General features: G+C 41.7%; 1 protein-coding gene across 1 annotated transcript; it reads left to right on the forward strand.

Annotated features, from left to right (window-relative positions):
- On the forward strand, positions 1-27,627 carry cdh5 (cadherin 5). Its single transcript, XM_046401308.1, has 15 exons — positions 1-895; positions 8,230-8,469; positions 8,736-9,015; positions 9,541-9,657; positions 9,843-10,010; positions 10,131-10,312; positions 12,059-12,172; positions 12,563-12,705; positions 12,799-12,932; positions 14,097-14,206; positions 14,300-14,402; positions 18,175-18,305; positions 18,509-18,623; positions 22,142-22,274; positions 22,521-27,627. Exons 2-15 carry the CDS (start codon positions 8,230-8,232, stop codon positions 22,903-22,905), a joined length of 2,355 nt encoding a protein of 784 aa, XP_046257264.1. The 5' UTR covers positions 1-895; the 3' UTR covers positions 22,906-27,627.

Below are 27,627 nucleotides of genomic sequence, written 5' to 3' on the forward strand. Positions count from 1 at the left end.
CCGGCTGCTTTCTCTGCCTCTCCGAGCATCTTTGAGCTGTTTTGACATATGTGCTGCCTCTGTGCTTCTCTGCTGCTTTCTTTTCTCTGCCTTTCTACCAATCCCATACCTCTCTCCATACCTCTGTATCTCTCCGTTTTCCCCTCCAGGACAGGAAAAGGAGCGGTAGCAGGGAGCACCAGCGAAGAAGGCTGACCACAATAACAGGAAGAGGAAGTGGGCAGTGACCCGTGTGAGAGAGGACTGCGGTTGGACAGCTGTGGTTCAACACTTTTGGCCACTGGATGAGAAAACCACATCAGAGACGACAGGAAGAAAAAAAGAGCACGAAAAACTCTAAACCTGTTGGAACCCTGTGGAAAAACCTTGACGACCCGAGGAAGGAAAACAGGCTGACAAAGACATTTCTGAGTAAAAACTTTCGACTTGGAAAGTCTCGAGACTCGACAAAGTGATATCACAGCGATTACCCGCTGAGTAAACTCTGGTTTTCATTCCTGAATTTGTTGCTCACAGATTCTGTAGGTTTATCTTTGGAAATCCAGCTCTGGGATACATTCTCACTCAAGAGGAATCAACCAATACTTTCATCATCTCAGACTTATCTTATTATCTGGTCCAGTCCAGAAAAGGATTTGTACAGAAGCCTGGTGATCCAAGAGAAAACCCTGCCTGTGCAGCACCTGCTGCTCTCGTTCAACGTCAGAAAACACCAGCAGACAAAAAGGAGTCAGAGCGAGGAAGAGTTGAATCAGGAGGTGGTTTTACTCCCCGTCGAGCGTACGACCACCTGCCAGCCACTGATTTCTACCACAACCTGCCACATTAATAAAGCACAACTCCAGTTTGAGCGAGCAAGAGAGCACTGTGAAAGATTTGGGCATCATTTTGTGTGGTAAGTTTCCTTTTTCTATACTGTCCAGGTGTGTTATGTGTACCTACATGGTAAGTGTATGAGTCGGTTTTGTGAATGTACAGCCAGATACATCCAGAGCTTTCCCACTCAGAAAATGGGAGTGTGAATTTACATTTCCTACTGACTAAAAAGTGTTGTACGGCAGCACAGCCAGAAAATGTAACCCAGATCCTTTGAAAACGCTCCGGGCTACTTTCCCAGTCACTCCAGGGTGAAATGCCCATGAATACTGGTCAAACTGTCGAGAAGAAGGTACGGAAATAACTTGAAATGATGGGCAGAAGCCCTTTAAGGACAGCCTGTCGACCACCGTCACTGTTCACATATGCTATGCCAATGATCTCGGACAGCTCGGTGTAGATTTGAATGCTGTAATTGAGCGCTGCTACCCCTCCTGAGGCCGGACTGTCATTCCTGAAGGCAGACGGCTGTGACCATTAAGACGATACAGGATGATCTGTGGACAGAGGAGGGGGAAAAAATTTAAAGGCAGACAAAATCCACCAGGAGGTGAGCAGAGTTCTACATAGAGAAAATTTTGTCTGCAACTGTCAGCGTGATGTCAAGTCGGTTATAAAATATTGATGACAACATTCAAAATTTCCAAAGTAGGTGGTTGAGTGGTGTCATTTTGTCAGCTGAAGACTTCCCTGCTTCACATAAACAGCTTGTTTAATATCATTCCTCATCTGCTCAATCAGCACATGAAGGAGTGCATAGAGGAACATCTACAAATGAATTTTTGTGGAGACCGTTTTTGCTGAGATGCTGGTGCAGCACTTTGCAGTGTAGTCGCCCCGGAGTCCATCTTTTTTTTTTTGTCTATTCTGTGTATGGGAGATTTTCTCTGTGGATTTGGATCCATGTCCCAGAGTGACAGAGGTGGTTTGATTTGGTTGTTACGTCGAAGGCCGTTGATGCAACTAAGCCCAGTGGTCTAATTCCTGGAGAGGGAACTATCAGGGAAAATCCTGTGGTGTGCCATCTGGGAGACTTCACCCTACCACACACATACACACAAGATTCATGATTAGAGCCATTCGTTCATTCAGATATATGTCAGCGTGGTTGACAAGCTGTCCAGCTGTGGCCATGTTAGCTCCACTGAAGTCTCTGATTACAACTGAAAGACCCAGTTTGGGTTTTATTTTCAGTGACTGACCTGTATTCTTAAGAAGACGATACCACACTTGTATCTGAATAAGTTTTAATGTAGCTTGTCAATGTTTTTATTTTGATCAGTTCTTTCCATATCCAAGGATTTGATTAATAGGAACATGCAGTCCAAATTGGAATTGTTCAACATATTTGAAGGCTATCCTGTTTGGTCTGTAGCTCCACCTTAGTTCAAATGTTCAAATGCTTCAGACTGGCCTGACTGGACATATTTTAATGTTTTTATTTTATTAGTATTTCTATTAAGGAAAATCCAGTCAATAGTGCCGTTGGTTGAAGATGGTAACAAAAGCAAAATGATCAACAGTAAATGTGACCTCATTAACATTTGGATCATTCATTATTTTCTGTATGGACAGAAAAAATAATCTCTTCACATTTTCACTATTTTGAGGGTGCTCAAGTTGGAAGTTTTGCCTTCAGGAGAAGCAGCGGATGACCGCTGAGCCAAAACCAAAGAGGAGAACGCGGCTTTAAATTACTTTCAGATGACTGTTGGTCATTACTGTCGGTTGGAAGCTGGCTGACATCATTCATCGCTGGTGCACTTTGATAAAATCTGATTTGCTTGATTGTGAAAGAAAATAGAATTAAGTTGAAAATGTAAAAACTCAAATCAGACCATAAATACGGTCTGGGACATGACAGAGTCAGCGAGGACACAGTGTGTGTATGTGTGTGTGTGTGTGTGTGTGTGTGTGTGTGTGTGTGTGTGTGTGTGAATGTGTGTGTGTGTGTTAGTAGTTGCAGTTCCTGGTGTGACTTGCTGACAGACAGATTGTTAAAAGCTGCTCTGTGATTAAACCTGTTTTAATCTCAACAACAGACACACACACACACACACACACACACACACTGCACTGTTCAGCAGTTGAACACCACAGATTTGAGGCTGTGAAATCACTTCCTGGGCCACATGTACACAAATAAACAAACTCCTGATTTTTCAAAGACATAACTTTGAGAGAGACATTTTGTGGCTGAAGCTTGTCTAATGCTGAAAGGCGTTGGTGTGTTGATACACTATATAGACTAAAGTATTGGGACAGCTGACCATTACACCAACACATCTCATTGTAAACACACAGACAGCTTTGCAGCTCTAACAGCTTCCACTTTTCTGTGAAGGCTTTCCACAACATGTTGGTGTGTTTCTGTGGGAATTTGTGCCCATTCATGCAGTAGAGCATTTGTGAGGTCACACACTGATGTTGGACCAAAAGGCCTGGCTCACAATCTCCGTTCCAGTTCATCCCAAAGGTGTTGGATGGGGTTGAGGTCAGGGCTCTGTGTGGGCCAGTCAAGTTCTTCCACACCAAACTCATCCAACCATGTCTTTATGGAGCTTTGCTTTGTGCACTGGGGCACAGTCATGCTGGAATAGAAAAGGGCCTTCAACAAACTGTTGGCACAAAGTTGGAAGCATAGCATTGTCCAAAATGTCTTGGTATGCTGAAGCACTAAGATTTCCCTTCACTGGAAGCCAGGCCCAACCCCTGAAAAACAGCCCCATAGCACACTTGAATTCAATAATAAAGAGGTCTGCGCCCAAATATTTTGTCTAAATGGTGTGAGAAAGTGTTGGACCTCTTGGAGCATCAGCAAATCGATATATCCAGATATCCATCTTCACATCTCAGATTTCATGACCGAGGCCTGAGCTGCGTTTTATTTCCGTTTTTAAAACACAGGATCAACACAACCAGACTTGTGCACGAACTTCATCCGCCCTTCAGCAATCGCCAGGATTATGAAGTCTTGTTGACTCGTTTCTGTGCTTTAGCCTTTGGTTCAGTGAAACTAGGTCAGACCTGTCTGCCAGTCACAAAACATCCCGGAGAATGACAACTGTATCTCTGCTCCTCCGTCACACTCGCACACACTGCCTTGCCTGCGGACAATGTACAGATGTAATTACAGATATTCCTGGATGTTATTTATTCTTCATACCTCCGAAAGATGCCTTTGATATATGATTCCATAAATAACTTCCATGCATAGCGCTTGCAGTTGAGAGGAAATTTAAAAAGGTGATTATCAAAAGACTAACAACTGCTGGCATAAATAAAAACGACAGGTATGAACAACAAAAATCTAAACTTTATGTACACCTCCTTGATCACACTCAGCACTCCTGTCACTTTCCATACATCAAGCTGTAAACCATCTGCTGATTTACCAGTAATCTTTGTTACATAGAAGAAAAAAAAAGAAGTCTGGCTGTATGGGCGTGTTTATGCTTGGCATCATCTTATCAGGTGCTAAATGCCCTTTTAAGGTGAGGCAGAGAGTTACGGGGATGGTGAGGAAGAGAGGTGAAGAAGAACAGGTGAGAAAAGGAAAAAAGGAGGAATGATAGACAGGAGACAGGAATAGACTGTGTGAAAAACAAGACGCAGCTTTCACCTCGGGAGATTCGACTCGAGAGAAGCGGAGACTTTAAGAGGAAAGAAATGATTGAAAGAACGAGAGATAAAGTAAAGAAAGAACAAGTGGAGGAATGAGTGCGAGACAGACATGAAGTCAGCAACTGAGTACCAGGAAGGGTGTGTCCGCTTACTAATGATGACCTTTCATTAACAGAGCCGACAGCATTTCCCAGAAGGCATTGTGTTTACACTTCCTGTTACTGATAAAAGTGAAGGAGTAAGACGCTGCCCACCGAAGAAGGAAATGCAGTTTTAAAAAATGCCCATTTAGGGAAAATGCCCACAATGGATTTGTCATCACAGAAAAAACTTTGTGTGTGTGTGTGTGTGCACCCCAGTCATAGGATGTTATTGTGTGTGTGTGTGAGTAAGATGTTGTACGTGACGGTGAGGAAAAGTCTCGCCGGAGTCTGAGTCGAGCAGTATCTCAAGTGCTTCAGTGTTCTTTTCATGATGCAAAAATATTTTTCTGTAATATCCCAGGACAGCTAAAGCCCCAGTTTCCCCAAACATTATCCATTATTAACCCAATAAAAGTAATATTTTCTATATCAAATCTGTGGTGAAGTTGTGGGCTGGAAATGTTAAATCTCGTTTGGTGTCACTGCAGATAGAAACTTGAATTTTCAGTGTGCATGAATAAGTTTAACCAGAGAGGTTTGACAAGTTATAAATTTATTCGACAGAATCACGGCTTTGACACATTTTCACAACTGATCACTTAAAAAGGTCCTCAAGTTTAGTCTGTTAAACAACTTCAGTCATGTTTCATGTGGGGAACTTTTGTGTGTTTGTTCACACTGTTTGAATCCTCAGATGTGACTCTGCACATCTGATTTTGTTTTCTTTGAAAGGCATTTAAGATCTCCTTGCTGCAGGCCCGTGTGTTCAGAGGACAGTGTGTGAGAACACACACAGCGCAGGGTGAGATGGCTTTGTTTGTCCAGAACATGTTGAGAGGAAGGATACGGCTTGACGCACAGTTAAAACTAAGCAGGGTGAGGAGGAGGACACTGGAGGACATTGGAGGTCACTGTCAGGAAACATGTTTGGTCTCAGACAGCAGCCACGTCTCACTGTGAAGTGTCTGATTTTGCGAAGAGAGGAATGATCGAAGAAACTATACAGTTGTACAGTGTTTTTAGGAAGTGAGTTTTTAGGGTCCCTTTAATTAGTGCTTTTCAGCAATGTGGATTATCAGTTTTATACATGTGACATTTAATATTTTGCATAGAGAAGCCACTGCTGTGGTGCCCCTGAGCGAGGCCCTGGTCCATAACTCATCTGACTGAGCATTGCTTGGCACTACCTTCATAAACTTTATTCTGTATGTCCATGAATTTACTTTGAAATGAGAAGGGGGAAAAAAGAAACTAGAAATACTTATACTTATGGATTGAGACTTTGTTTTCATGTTTGTTCAGCACTGACAGAAGTGCAGTAAATAAATGTTTTTATACATTACCAAGACTCAGTGCATCTCATGGCTCGTATATCACTGTAATATTGCAGCCACTCTTGCTTGCAGGGGTTTAGGTTAATTAAGTGTTTCAGAAATGCTACTTTGAAACTGAAAAATTGTAACTGCATTTAAGATGGAAAATGGATGACAAAATGCTTTGATTGCAAAGAACAGTAGCAAATGAGGTTGAGATATTAATTCATTACCAGTCAGAAAAAAACAGATATTTACAGACTCTGTAAGTTCTTTAATCACTTACACTTCCATGCAGAAGTCCCCAGTAAATTCCAATAAAAGGCAATGCACTTCTGCTTAATTAATTTAGTCCTGAAAAGAAACTGAACAAAGAGAAACACGGGAGAGAAAATAAAACCCAAACAAAAGGATGTGAAGTAGAGGCCAAAAAACACTGCTGAGTCTTTGTTTGAGCTGATTTGTGGGGAGCCGTGTGAAGAGGTCAGGGGAGGTCAGCAGAATACGAGATTAGGCCATTAGAGGGAGAAGACTTTGTGCCAGTGTAATCCCCTCATCATAATCTCTCTTTCTCCCTCCCTGCTGCTAATGGCTGGAAGACAATAAAATGCACTAATCTGTCTACTGGGATGGCACAAGGCTGCGCGGAGATATCTACTGGAGCACAGAGCACATATAGACTAAAATGTTTTGAAGATTATTTCCCTGGCATTTCTGCTTTATTAGATAGAACCAAGTGGGGGGAGACAGTAACCATGGGGGAGAGGGAGACACAGACAGAAGGGGTGAGAGGCAAGAAAGAATAGGAGGAAAAGCTGAAAGTTGACTAGACTGCTGGTGTTTGTGTGCCTTATACATTTTATTTTGGTTAAATAGTGCTAAAATGGCTTGCAGGCAGGAGAAAGTGATGCAAGGCTGTGAAACGTCTCCCAACTTATAATCAGTCAAAAACCAGAAATCAGAAGAGGTGCCAGTTTGGTTTAAATTTTAGCAGTGATTCCACCATATTTTTTACTTTAATATGAGTTATGGCCTCAGCTGAGGACAGTCTAGCATGTCTCCTTTATGGAAATTACTACTGCAAGTAGTTTGTCTGTTATATTAATGTAACCCGCCACTGATGTTGTGAGAAGCTCTCGATTTAGTTATTTAAGAGGTAGCCTTTGAAATCAACTGAGTCGAAACATATTTTTGTCCAAAATTATAAAAAGCTGTCATTGTGTTGGTTAGTGGGTTCACGTCAGACTGAAATATCATTTGCTGAGTGAATGGAAATTTTGGGCAGAAATTCATGCTCTCCAGAGGGTGAATCCTAACGACCTTGGTGGGCCCCTGAGATTCCCTCCATGGCTACCTTTAGGAGAATTTTGTCTTGATGACCAACACTTTGATTTATCTTTTGTCACAGACTGGCTTTCTTTACGATGAATATTATGATGAGGCCGTAAACTCTTCGTCTCGTATCTTTATTTCTCAGACCAAAAGGTAAAGTTGAGAACAGAACATACACTTATGAATGAGCTACGAATCTGCCAATTTAAAGGTGTATCCAATGCCAAAGCACTCCACAGAGGGGATTTCAAGAGCTTGTACTGGCAACTAAGCCTTCACTGAGTGCGAGAGACAATTTGCTGAGCTTTATTAAAAGGCAAAAAAGAGAGAAATACCAATCAAAAATTCAAAATGTCAAATCGTCCCTTTATGGAAAATGGCCTTTCTAATGGCTGATAAAGACTGACATCCTAAGTGGCTTTAATGTCAGTTCCTCTCTCCATCTCTGTCTGTCTGTCTCCTTCTGTTTCTGTCTGTCTCTCTCTCTCTCATGCTACGCCAGTGGGTCAGGACCTAAAATGGGTCACAGGCCTATGTTTAATAGATCCCCATACGACCACAGTAGTGATATTCCTCAGCCAAGGTCCCATGATGAGAGGCTAAGTGATTCATTTGGGTCCCAGGCTGAAAAGGTTTAAGAGCCCTGGTCCTAAATGATAGCTAGACCTCGAGCCCAGTGGCGGACTGTAAGGGGACAGCGAGTCCTTGGCCTTCACTCTGAGTCTCACCCTGGCACAGTGAAGGAGTCTGTCCACAGCTGATAAGTGGTTTTAATGTGATCTCCTCTCTCTTCTTTTTTGCTCCCTCTCCCATTTCCTCTCCCTCCATATTCATCTCTGCTTCCTCACATCACTTACTCTGGTCTTGCCTCTTCCTTCCCTCACCCTTATTCATGCTTTTACTCCTTCCTTTCCCTCGTTCCTCCCTCCGTCCTTACCTAGATGATGGCTTTGCTCCAGCTGTGGACCATGGGGCTCGTGGCCACTGTAGCCTTGTCTGTCTCACTTACTGTTGCTGAAGATTTAGGCCTTCCCGTGGGGGAAGCGGAGAAGCTGGGCCCTGCTGACATTGTGAAGAAGGAGTCTCACCCTGTCCTGTTCAGGCAGAAGAGAGACTGGATCTGGAACTCTCTCTATGTGGAGGAGGAGAAACCTGCACCTATCCCCTACAAGATAGGACAGGTAGGTTAACATCAGCTCTCACTGGCCGCAACGCACAACTTAAACAAGCTGACAAGAATCTCCTTGTGTTTATGGTCTACTTCTTGGGCTCAGGCAAATGTGTACTTCTGTCACTACCATTCAGTTTGGTGCTGTAGCATGACAGGAATCTGGGCCATTAACTTGTTGCTAGTCAGCTCTTTGATGAATATCTGAGTGATTCTGCACTGATACTTTTATTTGTGTAAACTTGCTGAGCCTATTCCTTTCCCTTTCCCCTTTTGCAGCTGAAATCGAGCCAGAACCTGGCAGTGAAGAGTTTTGAAATAGATGGTGAAGGAGCAAACACCATCTTCACTGTGGATCGCAAAGGAGACCTGTTTGTCACCAGAGCTCTGGACAGAGAGGAGAAGAACTCATACCATTTGACCGCCAGGATGTTTGATGGGAACAGGAAGTTGATAGAGGATTCGGGACACTTTATTGTCCAAGTTACGGATATCAATGATAACAGCCCAGTTTTCCCCAGAACATATAATGGATCCATAATGGAGAGGTCCATGATAGGTGAGTTGGATTAATGTCGAAAAAATAATTTGAAAAAGATCATCAAAGATGATCAAGAAGTCGACACCAGATTGGAAAGTCACTCGCGGTTTTTATTTTTCATGTGCACAACTTTGGTGTGATCCAAGCAGCCCAAACTCTATTAAAAAAACAAACAAACAAACAAAAAAAAAAACCACTTACCGGTACATACAAAAAAATAAATACAAGATCGTAAATGAAACAACTTTACATCATTGCAAGCATGAATTTACAGTGATAATTTAGATTAAAAATAGACTAAACTGTGAAAAGTCTGGGGAAAACGAAGCACATGTCAACACCTGTCACGATCATTAGCACATCCTTCTGTGAAAAAGGCACATTGCCAACTTAAGTAACACAGTCTTAGCACATCATCATAATTCATTAATCAGCCACGATGTTCAATGTTAGAAAATATCAGCTGCACATTTTCACAGGACACTAAACACTGTAGCAAGCTTTTTAATTAATGATGCAAATTCTCTTTGAAATTTAATCCAGGAACTAAAGTAGTTGAGGTTAAGGCAACCGATGCTGATGACCCCACAACTGCCAACGGAGAGCTCAGGTACTCTTTGATCAACGACCTTTCTGCCTTCGAAATCGACAGCAACACAGGTGAGCTTGCTGCACGGACGTCCAACATGATTGTTATCCTGCGGCAACGCTGTATTTTTTTTCCTTCCTCGTCAAGTTAATCTGGGGCAGGTGTAGCCATACATGCAGTTTTCACTTTAGCATGAGTCAGAGCCGGCCTCAGAGATAACACCCCTCCCCGACTGTCTGTCTGTCTGTCTCTGCAGGTGTGATCAGCTGCAAGATAAACACTCTGGACCGGGAGAGCAAGAGTCACTATGTGGTGGTGGTTAAAGCTCAGGACATGAGAGGATTTGCCTCTGGCAGCACAGCCACCACCTCCGTCAGCATCAGCATCACCGACACCAACGACAACATAGCCTCTTTCACCCGAAGTAAGGAGCAGAGTGCTGGAGTGATATGAAAATTATGAAAAATTTTAGAAGGAGCTGACACGTAACATTTACTGTATTTGTCGTACAGCAGTACACTTAATGTCCGTTTTCTGTCTTCAGGGACATACGAACTGCAGGTTCCAGAGGACCACAATGTGAATGAGAGGATAGGCACTCTGGAGTTGGAGGACAGAGATCAGATTCAGAACAAAGAACCCATCTTCACTCTCCCGAGTGAAAACAGCAGACTGTTTAATATTGAAGCCAGCCCTAACAAGGATGGCAACCTCATGCTCAAAAAGGTGAGAGGCTCACATGGCCGTGAATGAACAGGCAACTTTGAGTCTGAGTTTGTAAATCAGCCAAAGTATTCCTTGCTTGTGTTGTGCCAAGGTGGTGTTTTTTTGTGGGATTACTTTTAGTGGAAACTTGTCCACATTACACGCGATTATTTTATCCAATTTCAAGTTTTTCAAATTTGTTGAGTTACTCCACAGTCTTGGGAAGTAGAAGTAGAAGATCACACCTCAAAAAGGAAAATATGGGTACCTCAATTTTACAGTTGATCCAAAATTCAGTGAAAGAGGTTTAGGGATTGCTTTACATGCTCACTTGTTAATGCTGCCCCGTATACAGGGCACCCTATGTCCAAATAGTGCAATTTTGTTTTTGACTCCCTGCACATTATGCAACCACACGGCTATAAATTACATGAAAAGTACAACTGCAATGTCAAAGGTAGAACTTCTTGCAGGACGTAACATGGAACTGAAACCCAAACATCCCGACATCCCTCTGGTTTAAAGAGCTATTTAGGCTTGCAGGTTTGCTTCACAGGATTGTGCTCTCCAGATAAAGTATTTGGGACATCAGAGAGCTGAAAATGTATTCTAATGAAATGAGCGCCGTAATAGCTTGTGCCCACGCTGGCCTGGAATCGAATGGCAGCCCAATCTTCTCTGTGCTCCACTCGCCCCTCAGCTCTGTAGCCCTTCTCATCTCTCTCACCGGCTGTGTTTACATGTACAGAGTAAGCCAGCTATCAGCCACACTGCCGCTAAGGTCTTATTCTTGTTAAGCTGTTTACACATGCCTTTGATACCCTGCGACTGAGTATCCCTGTTACCATGAATAATCCAGTTAACAGAATATGGCTACCTGTGGTGTCCCATCCACAGATAAAGCGAAATGCAAGAAAAAGAACATTTACCTGAACAGTAGGTTATTTCTAATACAGGGGAGAGAAATGATAAGCAGAAATGTGACAGTAAGCAGGGCTTCCTGCCATATATTTGTTGACATGAAAGTGAATCTGTAACACTATGCAAGTCTCAGTTTGTGCAGATAATGAAAAAGTGAGAGGAATGAGGTATTTCCACACACGGTAACATGTTTAACACGGGAGGAAAAAGCTGATATTTAAATGTGTTTCTTAAATCCGTATGAGCTTAACCAGGTTGTTTCAGCTGAGTTGTGACATTTAGAGCCTTTTCACACCTGGCATCGACAGCTGTCCTCGGTGAACAGATGCAGGTGTAAATGCACTGGGGAGCAGAGGAGATGAATCTGAGCATGTCGGAGATAAAGTGCAAATGGCCTAAAAACAGGGGCAACATATGTGGAAATACAGGACTGAGGATGAATGCAAGCATGGAACACCTGAACTTTATTTCTTGGCACAGCTAGTCATTAAAGATGAGTTTTGGTGAGAAAACAGGGACATTTTGGATTTCCAGGAACATAAGCTGTATGTTAATAAGAGGTTAAAGTGATGCCTCGTAGGTTGGTAGTTTAATCAAGTTTCAAACTGTCTGAGAAACAAAATATCTCAGAAATCCAGTGCAACTACAAATGAACACACTGATCTGCTGACAGCATTCATACAGTATTAAAACAAACATTTGGGGTATATATATAAACAACTCATGTAAGGATGAGAAGAGATCCTAGTACGTCCACTATGCTCCATAATGAATCCTGATCCAATAAGTCCTTATTTTTCACTTACTCTCGACTCAAATCCCATTCACCTCTTTTTGAATTCACAGGCTCTGGATTACGAGACAACGAACAGCTACACTTTCACGGTCCAGGTTCGGGAAGACCTGACACACCTGCGCTTTCCTGCTGACAACCTGAACAGTGCCGTCACATCAGCCCAGGTAAATATCAGCCAGGACATCTACAGCTTCTTCATCTTCATGTCATCCTCCAATTTTCTATTAAGCAGAAAAGAAGGAAAAGTACATGCAAAATCAGTGTAAACACAACTTAAAAGTCACTGATTTGGAAAAGGAAGAGCTGGTAAATGCAATTTTCAATATAATAAGCTGTCTAGTCTCGGCTCCCAACTGTGCAGCTGCTTAATCATCAGCTCAGCTCTACCAGGCAGCTTTTAGCAGGCAGGTTTCAGTTCAGTGACAGAAAGAAAGTAAGACACTGAAGAAAAAAAAGAACAAGCCATTTCAGTCCAGCAATTTCTAGTCGATTTAATTCTCTCTTGTTGACCAAAGTCAAAGCTTTCTTTCATCTGAATTAATTCAAACTGACAGGTATACATCAAGGTGTTGGATGTGGACGAGCCGCCGGTCTTCTCCCCGGACAGCTACACTTTCACTGTGGTGGAGGAAAGTATTGTGAACAACATAGGAACAGTCAGTGCCAAAGATCCTGACGGAGACAACAAGCACATACGGTACGATGCTGTGCAAACCTGTACCAAGAACAAATAACATGACCGGTCCTGCACAGAGGCTGTTAACGCTTATCTCCTCCTGTCTTTGTTTAGGTATTCCATCTTGGACAAGGACTGTCCCATCGGTATCAACCCGTCCACGGGTCAGCTGTTCACCCTGAGGATGCTGGACAGAGAGCTGGAGGCCACACACGTGTTCCAAGTTAAGGCACAAGAGCAGCCAAATGGTGAGTCACATTTATTAATTTCTCTGAACAATAAAACCTCAGATAGAACATTGAAACCATGTGTTTCATTTAACAGCGATAATGTCCACACAGGGAGGGAGTGAAAAGACAGTGTGTGCTCTTGTTCACCGAGCTGCTCTTATGGATTTATTGAGGGATGGGAGTGGATCCCATTAACGGGGATTTTTTTTATAGATTTCACGTATTGCCACAACACCTGGTCGGGGAGGCGAGAATAAGCAGGAAAATCACATTAGTGGGTCTCTTTGTTCACTCGCAGCTTCCAACCTAAACTGTATATTTTTAGACCAGCAATGAATGAAATCCAGAGATCTATTTTAGTGGCTTGTCATGGTTAAGGAACACAATGGTCCCTTGAGCTTGACAAGGTCCTCGATATACAGTACATGTGTTGTAACTAAAGATAGTTTCAGAATCTCAGTGCAAGAGACAAGGCGAGAGACCCACACATTTATCAAAAGATGCATATTCAAAAAGAACATCAGCGGTGTAAAATAAACGTAAAAGCTGCTTTAATGTGACAAAACAACCCTTGCCAAACAAAAAGCTCACAAATAGAAATCTTTTCTGTCACTTGACCTTAATCATTTCCATCAAAGAAAGAAGCACACACACACGCGTGCACGCACGCACACACACACACACACACACACACAGATGATCTCGCGGCAGGGCAGTCAGACCTGCCCATTAAGGTAGAAGACATCAAGCTGTGTGACATCAACAATAAGACAAAAGAGAATCACAAGCAAACAAAAATGCTGCAAATACTCAGAAACGTATGAAGTCATCTGTGGCGCTTTCACAACTTTTCAGTAACAAAAAGAAACTGAAAAAATAGATTAAGCTGTAAAAGGAAAACACAAAGAAACTCTGTTTTAACTGATTGATTTGTTTCAGCTCCACATTTAACATAAGTCTACATCACAGTATATGAACGCTACATCCAAGGGTTTTTGTGATCCTGCCCCCCCCCAGTTTGCTCTGAAGAATCCCTGCAGGCAGAAAAGTGCATTTCTTTTGACGATTTCCATTTTCAGCACACTGTGGAACAAAGATAAATCAGTGCGACAGGAACAATTAGCCCCGGCGACAAACATCCATCTCTGCAGTTAATCATGCGCTGGTGTTTCCCCTCCGCAGGTTTGGAGTCATTTGTGAAAGTTAACATTACAGTTGAGGACATCAATGATAACAAGCCTGAACTGACTGTGGATGAGATCTTCCTGTGTGAGAATGACATGACCGACACGGTAAGAAAAACACGTTTTTTACAGTCGGTTATCACTTAGTTTGAATGGGTTTGTTGTTTTAGTCTCGACTGAGGTGTCTTTGTCTTGTCTCAGGTGATAGGAACTCTGAGAGCCACAGATAAAGATGACCAGCCAGCTTCGTTCAGTTTTAGCCTGGCCACTGAGAGCTCCAACTTCTCCATCAGAGACCACGGCAGTAAGTCTTTGTGTGCACACACACACATTTATCTTTCTTTTAATGCCTGTTGCTTTAGATTTCAGCCACAAAAAGCGCTGGAATCGACACTTGTTGGTATGCAACAACCGAGCATCCATTTGAGGCGCACAGTGCTCTGTTGCTGAAAGTTGAAATTATTTTAACTTCACAAAGCGTGCTTTGTTTCCCCCGACCAGACGGGGGATTAAGAGCCTGGGACCATAAGTGCTGTCTAGAATGCACAACAGCAAATACTGAAAATAATGAGAGCAAGTGGCTTGGTGGACTTATAGATGACTTTCTATGTATTATGAACTCATCCCAGCTGAGGATATTAAAGGAACATGTGACACACAGTGTGACTGTGGGTCTTTTTTTTTTTAAACAATAAAATTATGGAAAAAAAGTCCACATGAAAAACTGCACCAAGAAGTCAAGCATTTGCTTGGGATATTCATGAGCGCATACACAGTCTCATTATATGTACATTGTTCTAATTGTTTTAGGACTTTTCAGAAATGCTGGAAGACAGAATTTCAGTCAGCTGAAGCTACAGCTTCAATTTAAAAGCTTTATTTATTGATCACAAATTTGAAACAGCATCTGCAGTCTTGCTTTGCAGTAAATGTGTAGGATTTAACTGTGCAAGTTGAAGAAATGTCAGCTCGAATAAACACACCGACGGGGTGAAACTCTATAGATGCATTTGCTTTGATCCACACAATGATATTTAGACAAAAGGTTGGTGCTCTGTTACGTCAGATTTCCAAAACCGTATTAAGGTTATTCAATTTAGGACACAAAATGGCACAAGTAAAACAGTTTTCATCATTTTTGATCATCACATAGCCTTATAGTACATGAAAGCCCGAGGAAAAGTGTTACCAACTGTTCTTGTCAAATATTAAAAGTCTGAATAGATGAAAGCAGTAGGTAGTCAGATGAAAGATTTAGGTGAAGTGTTACTATTTAATTTAAGTGAAACTTGAAACATACTGAAAGGAAGATAAACACTGTGGTAAAAAAAACAGAAAAGGCATGAAGTTGCTTCATCCATTTCCTCTCTGCTCATGCCTGGAGGGGGCTGACATGTTGAACTGATGGAGAAAAGGAAGAGGAAGATGGATGAGAGCAAAAGGAAAGACAGATGGGGCAGAGGTGGACGACAAGATGAAAGGAGGCGAGAGGAAGAGATCAGGATTAAGGGAGACGGGTAATATTAAAGTGAGACCGTGGCAAAACGGGGAGAGGAGGCAAATATAAAGCAGAGAGAACAAGCAAGATAGAAGACAAGAAAAGAAGGGAAAAATATGAATGAGTGGAGTAGAACGGGGAATATTTATCGAGAAAGGAAGAGCGTGTGAAAGGAAGATAGAAGCTGGGACAAGAGGAGGAGAAAGTGTGTGGAGGAGAGGAGAGATGACGACCTGATAAAATATTAGAGTTTAAATGAAAGGTTGCAAAGAAAGCAACACGAGGAGGAACGGAGAGGAGAACGACAGAAAGCCAGAGGCAAGAAGAGGAGAAGAACCGGGAAGAACGAGGAAGAGCGTCGGGAGGGAAGGGCAAAGAGAGGGGAGGAGGTTGGGTAGTTGTTGATAAGTGCTGGTTGTCAGTGTAAACCTCCGTGTCTCCCCTGTGGCTCAGGACTGTGGTCCCCCCCAAAATCATCTGACAGCACCTCACACCACTTAACACACACACACACACACACACACACACACAGCAAGAGCAGCGAAGTGAGGGCTTTTAAAATATTCATTGACTACCAGCTCTTTAAAATTTTCTTTAAAAAAACAAAAAAAAACAAAAGCCATGCTTTCATTAAGGGATCCAGAAACACACACACCCACACTCACACACACAAACACACACACACTCCAACAGTGAGTGTAGCTGCAGAGTGAAGTGACAGGACTCGGTGTTCAGACCAGGCGGCTACACGAAGCTCGTTGCATTAAAATATCAGACTGAGGAGAGAGAGAAGGAGGGAAAAACAAAGAGACAAAGAGAGGAAAAAGACTAACAAAATGACAAAATACAGGGAGAGAGAGAGAGAGAGAGAGAGAGAGAGAGAGAGAGAAAGAGAGAGAGAGAGAGAGAGAGAGAGAGAGAGATGGAGAACACAGCAGAAATATAGAGAGGATGCTGAGAAGTACGCAGAGATCCAGTGCAATGGGAAGGAGATAAACTCAAACAAAGGAGGAGCAGGAGGAGAGACGGATAGGAGGGATGAGATGAAGGGAGGACAAAAGCTGTTTTCATCTTTTATTCAGTTAGTTAAGGCATCATCATCTTGTCCTCACACACACACCTTCAGTGACTACATGTTGTCTTGTAGGCAGCAGAAACCTGATCTCATTGACGTGGTTGTGTGAATCTTATTTGGGTGTTTGAACTTTCAGACACAAACATCTTTTCTCTCCTTCCTCTGGTAGCATCTTGCCACGCAGTTAGCTTGAAAACCAGCCGTAAGGTGAAGTTTTGGCGACAGAGCTAATGAGCTTGCTGACTTGCTTGTAAGGCTATTTTGGCCATGATTTTGATTGACGAGTGCTAACATTTGCCCAGCTGAACGACGTGTTAGCTATTAGCTCACCTGTTGCACTTTACCTATTTGGTATCCTTGTAAATAGACCTCAGACAGCCTTGTTTTGGAAGGGATATGCTGTTTTTGTGTTGTGTGGCCTTTATATAATGGAGGTGAGTAGTAATTTCCGTGCTTCAAAACCCTTAAAAATTACATTCAGAAAATTCAACAACAGCACATCTTTCAAGACACTTTGTCTTATGTTCATATTTTTCAATAAGGCCTCTGAAGGGTGGAATCAGAATTAATTTTTAAAAATGCGAAACAAGCCTCACAAGAAATGAAGCTGTTGAGATTCATTGTCCCTCCTCTCTCAAGGCCGATAAAATTTGTGCGAATGTCAGAAACGCCGTGGTTGTTTTTATTTAAACTTGCCCTTAAACCTGAGCTGTGGTGTATTTGTTTGAAGGTTTGACCGAGTGTCTCTAGGTATGTTTGAGTGCTAACGAGGGTCTTTCCTGCCATTGTGTTCTCTGAAATTCCTCCAACGGTGGGATATTGTGGAAAACTGCTCTCCCGATCATCTCGGCAGGAAACTAGTGCCTGCAGGGGATTTGACTAATGACTGCATTGTTGGTCAGGTCTGCTGAGGAGACATTGTTCTGTTCTGATCAACATGTTTCAGTTCTCTTGTTACTTCTACTCTTTTTTGTTTTCGTTCTATTCCCTCTTGGACTTTTAGCTTCTTGTGTTCTTTGACTTGAAGAAAATGTCTGACCATCAGATGATGGCATTGAATTCAAATGTTTGGGGTTTATACTGGTTTTGGAACACATTTCCAGTCACAAAGAGGAGAACAGTATGCGTTTACCAGTTTGTTGGCCTTGTGTAAGATGCCACAATTTCAGGTTTTTAAGATGCTGCCATTATCTATAATCCTAAATCCTAAATGCACCGAACCGACAGATAATCACAAATGATCTGTCTGCCTTTATGCAATGGCTCTCTTCTTGTTCTCATATCTTGTTTTATCTGTGGAACAGACGCTCGCTGTATAAATAGACTTTAAAGACTCTATGTACACAGAGCAGGTGAACATTCGATCTGCTTTAGTGAGATGAAGTGATGACTCAGACAAATTAGACATGGGTTTTGCAGAAAGCAAAGGTAATTTTATGTCTTGAAGGTGCTTGTCATATTTTTGTACACTCACTGTGTGTATTTATACGCTCCTTTCTTAAGACAGCACAGCAGACATCATTGTGAAAATGGGGCCGTTCAGCCTCGATGACCCCAAAGATTACAGTGTGGATGTGCGCATCTCTGACGGAGGACAACCCATCCAGACCAGCATCACCAAACTGGCAATCAAGGTCAGTGTGTGACTTGTGTTAGTAAACTGCTTTCAACATTATATTTGGTCAAAGTGACAGGTTTCAATACAATAAAACCCAGGAGGTGTAATCACATGCAGTGTATAGTTTATACTGGACGTACAGACAATGAGCACAAGTTGATCAGCCCGTTCATCTCACTCGTGTACTGACCGAGTGATTGTTCATTGTGCTTGTTGTAGTCCTGTCGGTGTGATGTCAGGCGGATTCCTACGCATTGCAAAGCTGGAGCTCGCAGGATGGGAGTGAGCGTTCATGCCCTTATAGCCATCCTGCTCTGTATACTCACCATACTGGGTAAGTTTGACTTGCTTTTGTTTCCTCTTGTTTTCATCCTTTCTTTCCATCCATCTTTCATCGTTGCCATCTTTGGAGGAAACGCTCGTTATTGAGTCTTTCTGCACGGAGATCAGAGATCATGTCAGGGTTTTTGGCAGGGCGGAGACAATCCTGTTTTCTTCCTAAAAGTGCCTGAAGAACTTTTCTTTCTTGTGAGTTTTTATCTTCAAGAACACCTCAAATGGGAAATTTAAATCCGTTAAATTTAAAAGAAAAAACAAAAACCTTGTGATGTCGGCTGGAAGCCTGCCAGACACATGTGTGCTCCTCACCTCTGCTTGAGGCCACAGAGGCTCTAAGCTACATTCGCTAGCAAAACACACCTGAATCTCAGACATAACTGCCAGTGGTCACCTTGCATTGTGGGTAATGTAGGTGCTCAGTTTTGACAAGGAATAATATTAGTGATAATATTAGTGTAATTACTCTCATTGTCAAAGGGAGGAGACAAAAACAGGTTATTTCCTGTTTATTGCACATGTTCTTTTGATCCCATGTTAAGGTGGGGTTTGCAAACACATACTCTGACTTCAGTATGTCATTAGAAGTAGGAAACAGTTGGAGGTAAACAAATCAGAATCACAGTCAAACTCGTGCGAATTCCAAGCAAGCAGAAAAATGCATCACGTCCTGTTTGGCTCTGGATTTGTTCGAGGTTTATCGGATACTAATATACAAATATATATGTGAAGTGATTGTGGATTGAATCAGGAAGAGATGACAGGAAAAAGAGACATTTATAAAGGGAAAAAAAGTCGATTATTGATGCACTGATTTTTACTTTAAGTCTAAGTGGTTGTTTTACAGTCTGCCAACAGTCTGCCATCTTAAACCCACAGCGTGTTTAGTCTGAGAGGAATTCATGAAGATCTCATCAATGTTGCAAAAAGCCAGCACTGAGTGATTGGGGCATGTGCACAGATTCACTTGCCCTTGCTTTGAGATAAATAAGGTGTTTTGTGGGGAACAGTTCCCCTCCCTTTGTTGTTGGTTTTATGAATAATGCAGCTGCGGATGTGGAAATAATGCCTGCGGTTGTGCGAGCTCAGTATTCTCTTTGATACCTTCGCCCCCTGCTCCATTTTTCTGGGGAAAAAGAGACACTTGTCATGTTGGATGAGAGACACGCCGGAGATAGTTGGCCAAACAAGAGGGATCTGGGATGAGAAGTGCTGAGGAAGAAAGGCAAAGAGAAGAAGAATTTAAAGATTAAGAGGGACGGAGGCGGAGTGACAGATGGGAAAAGAAACTTATATCTCGACTTAGATATGGGAGGTGGAGAGGGGTGAAGCAGGCACACAGACGAGAGGCGAGTGAGACAGGAACTGAGTGACAGAGAGAGACAGAAACAGGTTAACGAAGGGAGATGCCGAACAGGAGAATTGTGGGAAAAGTAGCAGAAGAATAGAAGTGGTAATGAGGAGAGTTTATCAGTTCTTTAGGTGCCGTCTGCTTATCAAACACCACCAAACACTCAACCTATTAACTATTAATACACTCCATCACTATCACGCTCTTTTCCCTCCGTTTTTTCCTTCATCTCTCTCTTCCTCTTTCTCTTTCCCTCTGGGTCTCTCTGTCTCTCTCTGCCTCCCTCTTCCCCTTTTTGTTTCTCTCTTTCTCTTTATCAAACACCCCCTCCCTCCCAACGCAGGCCAGATTAACTATTTAATGCACTTGTCATTATCTGCCAGGGCCCAAAGCAATTTACCGCGCTCCCCATTCACCGACACATTTTCTCACAAGAAGTCGAGTTTGACACACGAAAAGAAATTTTTCTCAGTCGTTTTTCTACAAAGAAAGGGCTTCTTCTTCTTCTTCTTTTTTTTACCCCCTTTTTCTCGTCCCTTTAAGTCTGATATCTCCAGAGCTTATTAAACTGCAGAGCATGTGTTGTAAAAGATTAATCTGTTGGTTTCCCAGGCAAACTTAAATTAGTCCCGCTCGCCCTCGACTAAAAGGCATGGCTAATGCTGCCCGTCCGCTGAGAGAGAAAGAGGTTCATATTGGGACTGAGGCTCGGGGCCTAATCTAATGTCAAATGTATCCTTCTTCTCCTCATCTGTCTTCTCTCTTGATTTCTTCTCGACTTTACTTCTCGCACGTCTTCCTCCTTCCCAAAATTGTTGGCTGCTCTCCTGGTTTGTTTCTCTTCTCCTTTTGCTCTCTCTCTTCCTTGTCCTCGTTCCACATCTCTATGGCTGCTGAGATGCAGGGCGGGAGCAAGAAAAAGAAAAAACTTTACTTCTGCTCTGATTTCTTATCCATTTGGACAGTAAGTTTATGCATAAGAAATGCAGCAAAGGCATTGCGATGTTACTGTTTCTGTCTTCACATAACCTGTGAAAGTAAGATTTTATAGCTCCATTCCTGACAAACACTCTGCTGTGACTTTGCCTTTCAGTGCTTTTTCCGGTTACCCGAATGTCTTTACAGTTAAGCTGGAAACACACATTATGATTGCTATGCCTGTTGTAGCTCAGATTTGGGTGTTATGCATGGTCTGATCAAGGTAGACTGAAATCCAGTGCAGCAGTCATAATCCCTTCAGTTGCCAGAGATCTTTGACCCTTGAACATATAAATGCTAAATGTCAATTTGGGGTATTTTCTAATGATTATTTCCTTGTATCCATACAGTCTGGTGTTTACTCTCTTACATCCTCTGTTTTCCTTCTCCTCCTTCTTTATCATGTGCCAGTTCTCCTTCCCTTTCCTTTCTTTCTCATGTTGTTTTCTCATAGTCATTTCCACATCCTCTCCTGTATTTACCAAATCTCTCTTTTTCTTTCTTATGCTCCCCTCATTTTTCTCTCTTTGTGCTTTATGTTTGTCTCTGGATGAATCAATTTGTTTGAGATTTTCATGGTCGAGGCGAACGTCTCAGACACCTTAAACCATCCACTCCTCGTTCCCCCATCCTCATTCTTGTTCTGTTTTCAAATCTTAGTCCCTCATTAGTGTTCCACTTTTCTCACTTGTTTCCCGGCCCCATTCTTATTCTGTTGTGGTTTTTCTGACCTAATTTTTTTCTTTCATGTTTTTAAATTCATAGAAGTGTTGGTCCAACAGGAAAGATGGCAGGACAATCTGTTGACGTTTGTGTTCTTTTGTGAATGTCTTACCAACACCTACTAATTTCTTTAAAAGATGAAACACATAACAGAGATGTTTTCACACATATTTGTGGACTGAATACAAATATTTCCTTTATCTGTTTGTTTATCAAATAATGATTTCTTTTGAATGCTGCAAGGCCGGACCTCACACTGCTCCAAATGTGAACTGAATATCTGATTTTCTGGCTGTCAGTCAAAGCCGATCTCGTGTTCAGTTTGATGACCCACTTCGCCCCCCTTTTGTCTAAAATGAGCAAATAATTTCAACATCGTCTTGACTTGTGTTCAAGGCGCTGCTGATTCAGACTCAGCTGTTCACAGAACAACAAAACAAACTCTCCTCTGCTGTGCTCTTCAGTCATAGTGATCCTGTTTGTGATGAGGAAACGCTACCAGAAGGATTCTCTGGCCAGTATGAAAAACAGCGGTGAGATTCACGAGCAGCTGGTCACCTACGATGAGGAGGGAGGAGGAGAGATGGACACCAATGGGTACGTCGTTAAGAAAATCTGAACATACTTTTTCTCATTCTTCTTCTTCTTCTTTGTTTTCTACTCACAGAATAATGAGAGTTTCAAAGATTTTAAAACACGGAAACAAAACAATCACCTCTAACTTATATAATTCAATTATCTCTGATGATTAAACTGCAAGTGATTGAGAATAAAGGCACCAGATTCCATTGTCAGATGTGGAGCTGATCAGTTTGTGGTAAGCTAACATACCCTCTGTTGCAGCTATGATGTCTCAATCCTGTCTTCTGCATGCCACGATGGCTCCCTACTCCGTCGCCCGGATCACCACCCCCACCCGTCTCTCTACGCCATGGTCCAGAAACCCTCTCACCACTCTCAGCCCACGGCCTGTAAGGGCGACATGGCCATGATGATCGAGATGAAGAAAGACGAGGCGGATCATGACCGAGACGGCTTCCCGTACGACACTCTCCACATCTATGGCTATGAGGGACCTGAATCTTTAGCTGGAAGTCTCAGCTCTCTGGGAAGTTCCTCCACTGGTTCGAATTTGGATTATGACTTCCTCAGCGACTGGGGGCCGAGGTTCAAGACCCTGGCTGAGCTATATGGTGTGGATGGACCTGAGTATTACCATCAGTACTGATGGATATGGTCTGCTAGTTAGCATATGGTTTGCCTAAATGCACATACATTAAAAACAGCCATAAAAATGCACTGACACAAAGCCAGAAGCGCATAGCAAATACACCCAGTAACACACGCATACAGCCAGGCTCTGATACTTTTCATTTTGTTTCTGGACAAGATACGTCGATCGAGTAGACAACCATGTTCTCCAAAGACTTCTCTGGCTTCTGAAAACAGAATCAGGGCACTCTTTTTTCCAGTGTAACAACAACTAACTTATGTTATCATGTGTAATTCAGTAAGTCATCCCAGTCTGTTCACTGCCTGTCAGTAAATAGGAGCTTCATCAAACTCCAGGAAGCACCATTCAATTAAATAAGTTTTTGTTTTTGGAGATCTCTGGTGTCCTTTGCCTCCTAAAATGACATGTTGAAAAGATTTTTGAAGTAACACCAGGACATGATGCCAAAGGGGAGAGTGACAACAGATTTGAAAGATTGTTGGTGACAGTGTGAGATTCACACAGTGAGGGTGCATTTTATTCCTTCACAGTGTTGTGATGTTTGACATCACAACCCATGGAAGATCTGGAAGTCAACTTCAGGCTGTGTCTTGGATCCATGATGGGGTAATCAGTTCACTGCTGGCCAGCAGTTTATGTTACTCATAAATACAAATTTTTTTTGCATTCAATTCATGTCACAGCTCCTTTACGCTGCACCATTTTGCATCCCCTTGTTGATACTAGTGACTCTATTGCAGGTAAAGCTTTTTGTATCATGTCTCTTACAAAATTTGTCTTTTCAATACACAACTAGACAAAGATTCACCACAAAAATAATACCTCAAACATATGCTTTGTCTTAAAATCTGAATTAAAAACTGAATACAAATAAAAGCTTTAAATTTGTTTATTTTCATCCTACAGGGGATGCAAAATGGTGCAGAATAAAAGATACTTTTGCCATGTTTTTATTTAAATTTTTTCATCTTACTCTTCTCACTGGTGTTGTTGGCCAGTAATTTATACAGGGCCAAAAACACAATGAGAACAAGGCGATTTTATTTTGGATCTGAAGTTGGTGGTCTGATTTGTAAATGTGATTGCTGGATTTTTTTTGTGTGTGTGTTTGTTTGAGGTGAGGTGAAAAACTAAGCAGCTGCAAGAGTTTTAATTCTAAGAGGTCTGAGTTGTTTGATCACAGCGAGATGCCAGTTGTGTTTGCTTTATCTGAAATACAAAAAAGGACTGTCTTTAAGGTAAGCTATGGAAAACTCACACTGTTCATCAGTCTGCAATGTCCACCGGGTTGTTTTGTGACATTGCCCTCCTTGTAGGCAATACTTACAGTTTTACTACATTTTCCTGAATGCAATCTTGCACCAAGTCTTGACATAACACAAGGTGTTTGCCAAGAGAGTAAAGAACAAGTTCATATGAGGTCCATCAAAAGTTTTTGAATAGAAACCTTAAAACTTGTATTTTTCCTCCTTCGTTTCTGAAATCCACCACCTAAAATTAGTGAGGAGTCATTTTCCAGCAAAGTCATTTTGTCCATTTTCCCAGTTATCTTCTACTCTTGGGAGAGAAACAGGCAGACAGAAAGGAAATGGCACTATTGCTGCTCAGACAGAATTACAGCGTGTTCCCAGGGTTTATTTGACAGAAACTATCATCACACTTATTGTTGAGATGAAAGCCCAATTCTCAGAGGCCTGCTAGAACAAAAGTCATTCAGACAACTCAGGAAGCACCGAGTGGCAGCTGCAGCTAGTTGGGCAGTTGTGATAGCTCTGAGGTGGCAAGAATAACTTTAACCTCTCATCCTTTTTGGCTACCGTCAGGTCATAAAACGTCTTCTTTAGAACATTTTAGCATATTTACGGAAACAAAAACAAAACAAAACACTGTACTGATCATTCATTTAAAACAAAGTTTGAATCCCTCGACCGACTTGGCACTATTTCTCAACTCTGGGTTGTGCCATCCAACAGTGAGGCAAACTGATAAAGGGTTATTGATTTGACATTACTTTACTCCTATGGATTGACTGACTAACCATTTCATAATTTATTCACATTGGTAGGTCTTTAGTGCCCTTTTGAATAAAATTTAGACCTATAAGTAATCAAGAGCGATTTTATCCATGGATTGTCTGACTGCCGGCCAGCTGGACAGGAAAGTAACTGAGTAGCATTTGGCCTGGAGATAAATCGTGGCCTTTGGAGAAAGTCATTTAAAAAGGTTTATAAAAGGTAAAAAGGTCAGTCATTGTCATTAAAATAGTCTTGTGGGCAATGACATATCTCAGTACATTGTTGAGCTGAGTTCTGTGCTGCTGAAGATGCAACCACGTGTCCTGAGGACGGTCCTTTTTGCTTCTGCAAATGTGAATTCATGCTAGTTCAGACAATATAGTTTATTTACTCTCCTGTTTATTATGTTTTGTTTGGACTTGAGCTCGTTCCTTTAAAACTCTGGCCTGCATGGAATGTCATTTGATAAACGGTGGATACAATAGCTGGAAGCCCGCTCATTGCTTTCCTGTTGGGTTCACATATATACAAAGTGTAGCCAGTTCCTCCACCTCACTGTTTCTCTCGCTCTCCTCCTCCTCCTCCTTGTTTGGGTCACTGTAACTCTACAACACTGCTGCTCTCTCTCTCTCTCTCTCTCTCTCTTCGTCCTCTAATCAGCTAAACCAAACAGTGGAGTCGACTTCCTTTCCATCTGGGGCTTTGCGCCCGCCCACTTCCTGTTCGCGTTATCTCCTGTGAGGGAACACATTGTGTTCACTTCCTGTTAGCCCAGCTTGGGAAACAATCTTGGAGAGGAAAAGGGAGCGAGGCAAGAAGAAACACTGGATAAGGTTGGGGGTTAACAAGAAAGAAAGATGAAGAACAATGTAGAGCAGTGATGAGTTTTCCAGCCGAGCAGAAACTTCAGAGCGAAGATGCTTGTGATGAAACACTGAGATCCATCACACACACACAAGTGATGTTAACATTGTGCTGCCCTGGCATCTTTATGAAGCAATGTTGAACACAACATTCAAAAACCAATACAGATTACTCACAATTTATGTATTAAGATTTATAAAAGAGAACTCCTCATCCTGGTGGCTGAAAGTGGCAGAAAAAAAAGTATTTTAAAATCAAAAGGACTTAAAGCCTTATTGTTTTTGTATTTTTAAGGTTTGCACTGACTATTTCATTTGAATCATGAGTTGAAATATAAGACCTTTAAAAGAAAAAAGAAAATGTGAGTTAGTGTGAGTCTAAGCCATCCATTGCGCGAACAATGACTTACTCCTCTGATCGCCATCTTTGTTTGAGTCAAACAATGAAGAGTCACCTTGTGAATCTTCACCCCAAATTGGAGGATATAACTTTTTGTCCTGCCATTCCAGAACTGTGGCTTTGAGGAGTTTGTGTTTTATCATGGCTATTGTTGATTACAGCTTTTATTTTGAATGAAAAAATCTGTGTTGTTGAAATTGGCAGCCTGAAAGAGAGAGCTGCTCCGTTATCTACTTTCCCAACAGCAATAAGTGTTATGTGTACTTAGGGTGAGAAAATAGGAGAGGCAGATGGAATTTCCTAACAATTTTAGCCAGCAGTGTTTTCCGCTGTTCCAAGTTCTGCTCCAAAACTGTATGTAAAAAATTTGAGGTAACATATTTGTATACATTTACTTCTAAAAGATTCATCAGTAGATCATCAATCATTAAACAAGCACATGTTTAGATGTGTATGATTCCATTTTAAAAGTGCCATCAGATATCGCAAAACTTTACACAACTTAAGAGGATTCCTGTATTCTCTTTGGCATTGTTGTGCATTTTCAAAGCCCAACAGTAACATTCGTAATGTCCTAAAAAAGTGCCATATTTGACTTTTTTTTTGCTGGCCCGTGAAGGTTGTGGGAGAGCATTCGTCTCCTCTGTCAAACGTTGAATCACTTTGGATCCAGGCAGTGGAAATAAATCTCTCAGGCTGGGATCCAGGCACAAAGAAAAAAAAACAAAAAATAAAAAACAGTTGTTAACTTTTATGTCAAGAAACAAACACCCTATGTGTATCAATATACTCTCTTCACAAAGCAAACCTTTACGGTATTTAACTGTAATTTCATCATACGCTGTGGGGCTATACTTTAAACGAACTGTATATATTAAAAAAATGTGCCTAATAGTGATTTTTCTCTGGCCTCACCTTGTTTATAGTTTGTCTCAGTTACTGTGTTTAGAAGATGTTAAACTTGACACAATCTTTTTTTTCTTAAATTGCTGTAAAAAAATAACAAAAGGTCCATTTTCTACAAACAAAAGAGAGTAGCATGAGTATCACTCACTCATCACTCTATTGTATCACTCAGTCACTTCATGCATGAGTGACTGAGTGATATAATTTTTTTTTTATTTTTGCTTGTGTGTGTGTGTGTGTGTGTGTGTGTGTGTATGTGTGTGCTTGTGATTTTACATGTACATACACAGAAAAGGGTGTCAGCCTAATAAAAAATAGCAGCAACGTGATGATTTTTCGCCTGTGTAAATACAGTGAGGGTGGTTAAGGGATCAATATGTGCCTTTTATTCTTTAAAAACAAAAAAAATACTGTAATTCATTTTTTGATTACAAACACAATGTTTTCTATATTGTTTTTATGGTGTATAGCAACTACTTTTTATTACCTGACATTTTTGTAAGTGTAAAATAAAAATAAACACTAAAATAAG

The sequence above is a fragment of the Scatophagus argus genome, chromosome 10, assembly GCF_020382885.2.
Source record: "Scatophagus argus isolate fScaArg1 chromosome 10, fScaArg1.pri, whole genome shotgun sequence".
NCBI lineage: Eukaryota > Metazoa > Chordata > Actinopteri > Scatophagidae > Scatophagus > Scatophagus argus.

Coding starts and splice junctions, on each gene's coding strand:
- cdh5 (XM_046401308.1), top strand. CDS start 8,230: ATGATGGCTTTGCTCCAGCTGTGGACCATGGGGCTCGTGGCCACTGTA. Junction 18,624..22,141: donor CTGTATACTCACCATACTGG/GTAAGTTTGACT, acceptor TGTGCTCTTCAG/TCATAGTGATCCTGTTTGTG. Junction 22,275..22,520: donor GGAGAGATGGACACCAATGG/GTACGTCGTTAA, acceptor CCTCTGTTGCAG/CTATGATGTCTCAATCCTGT.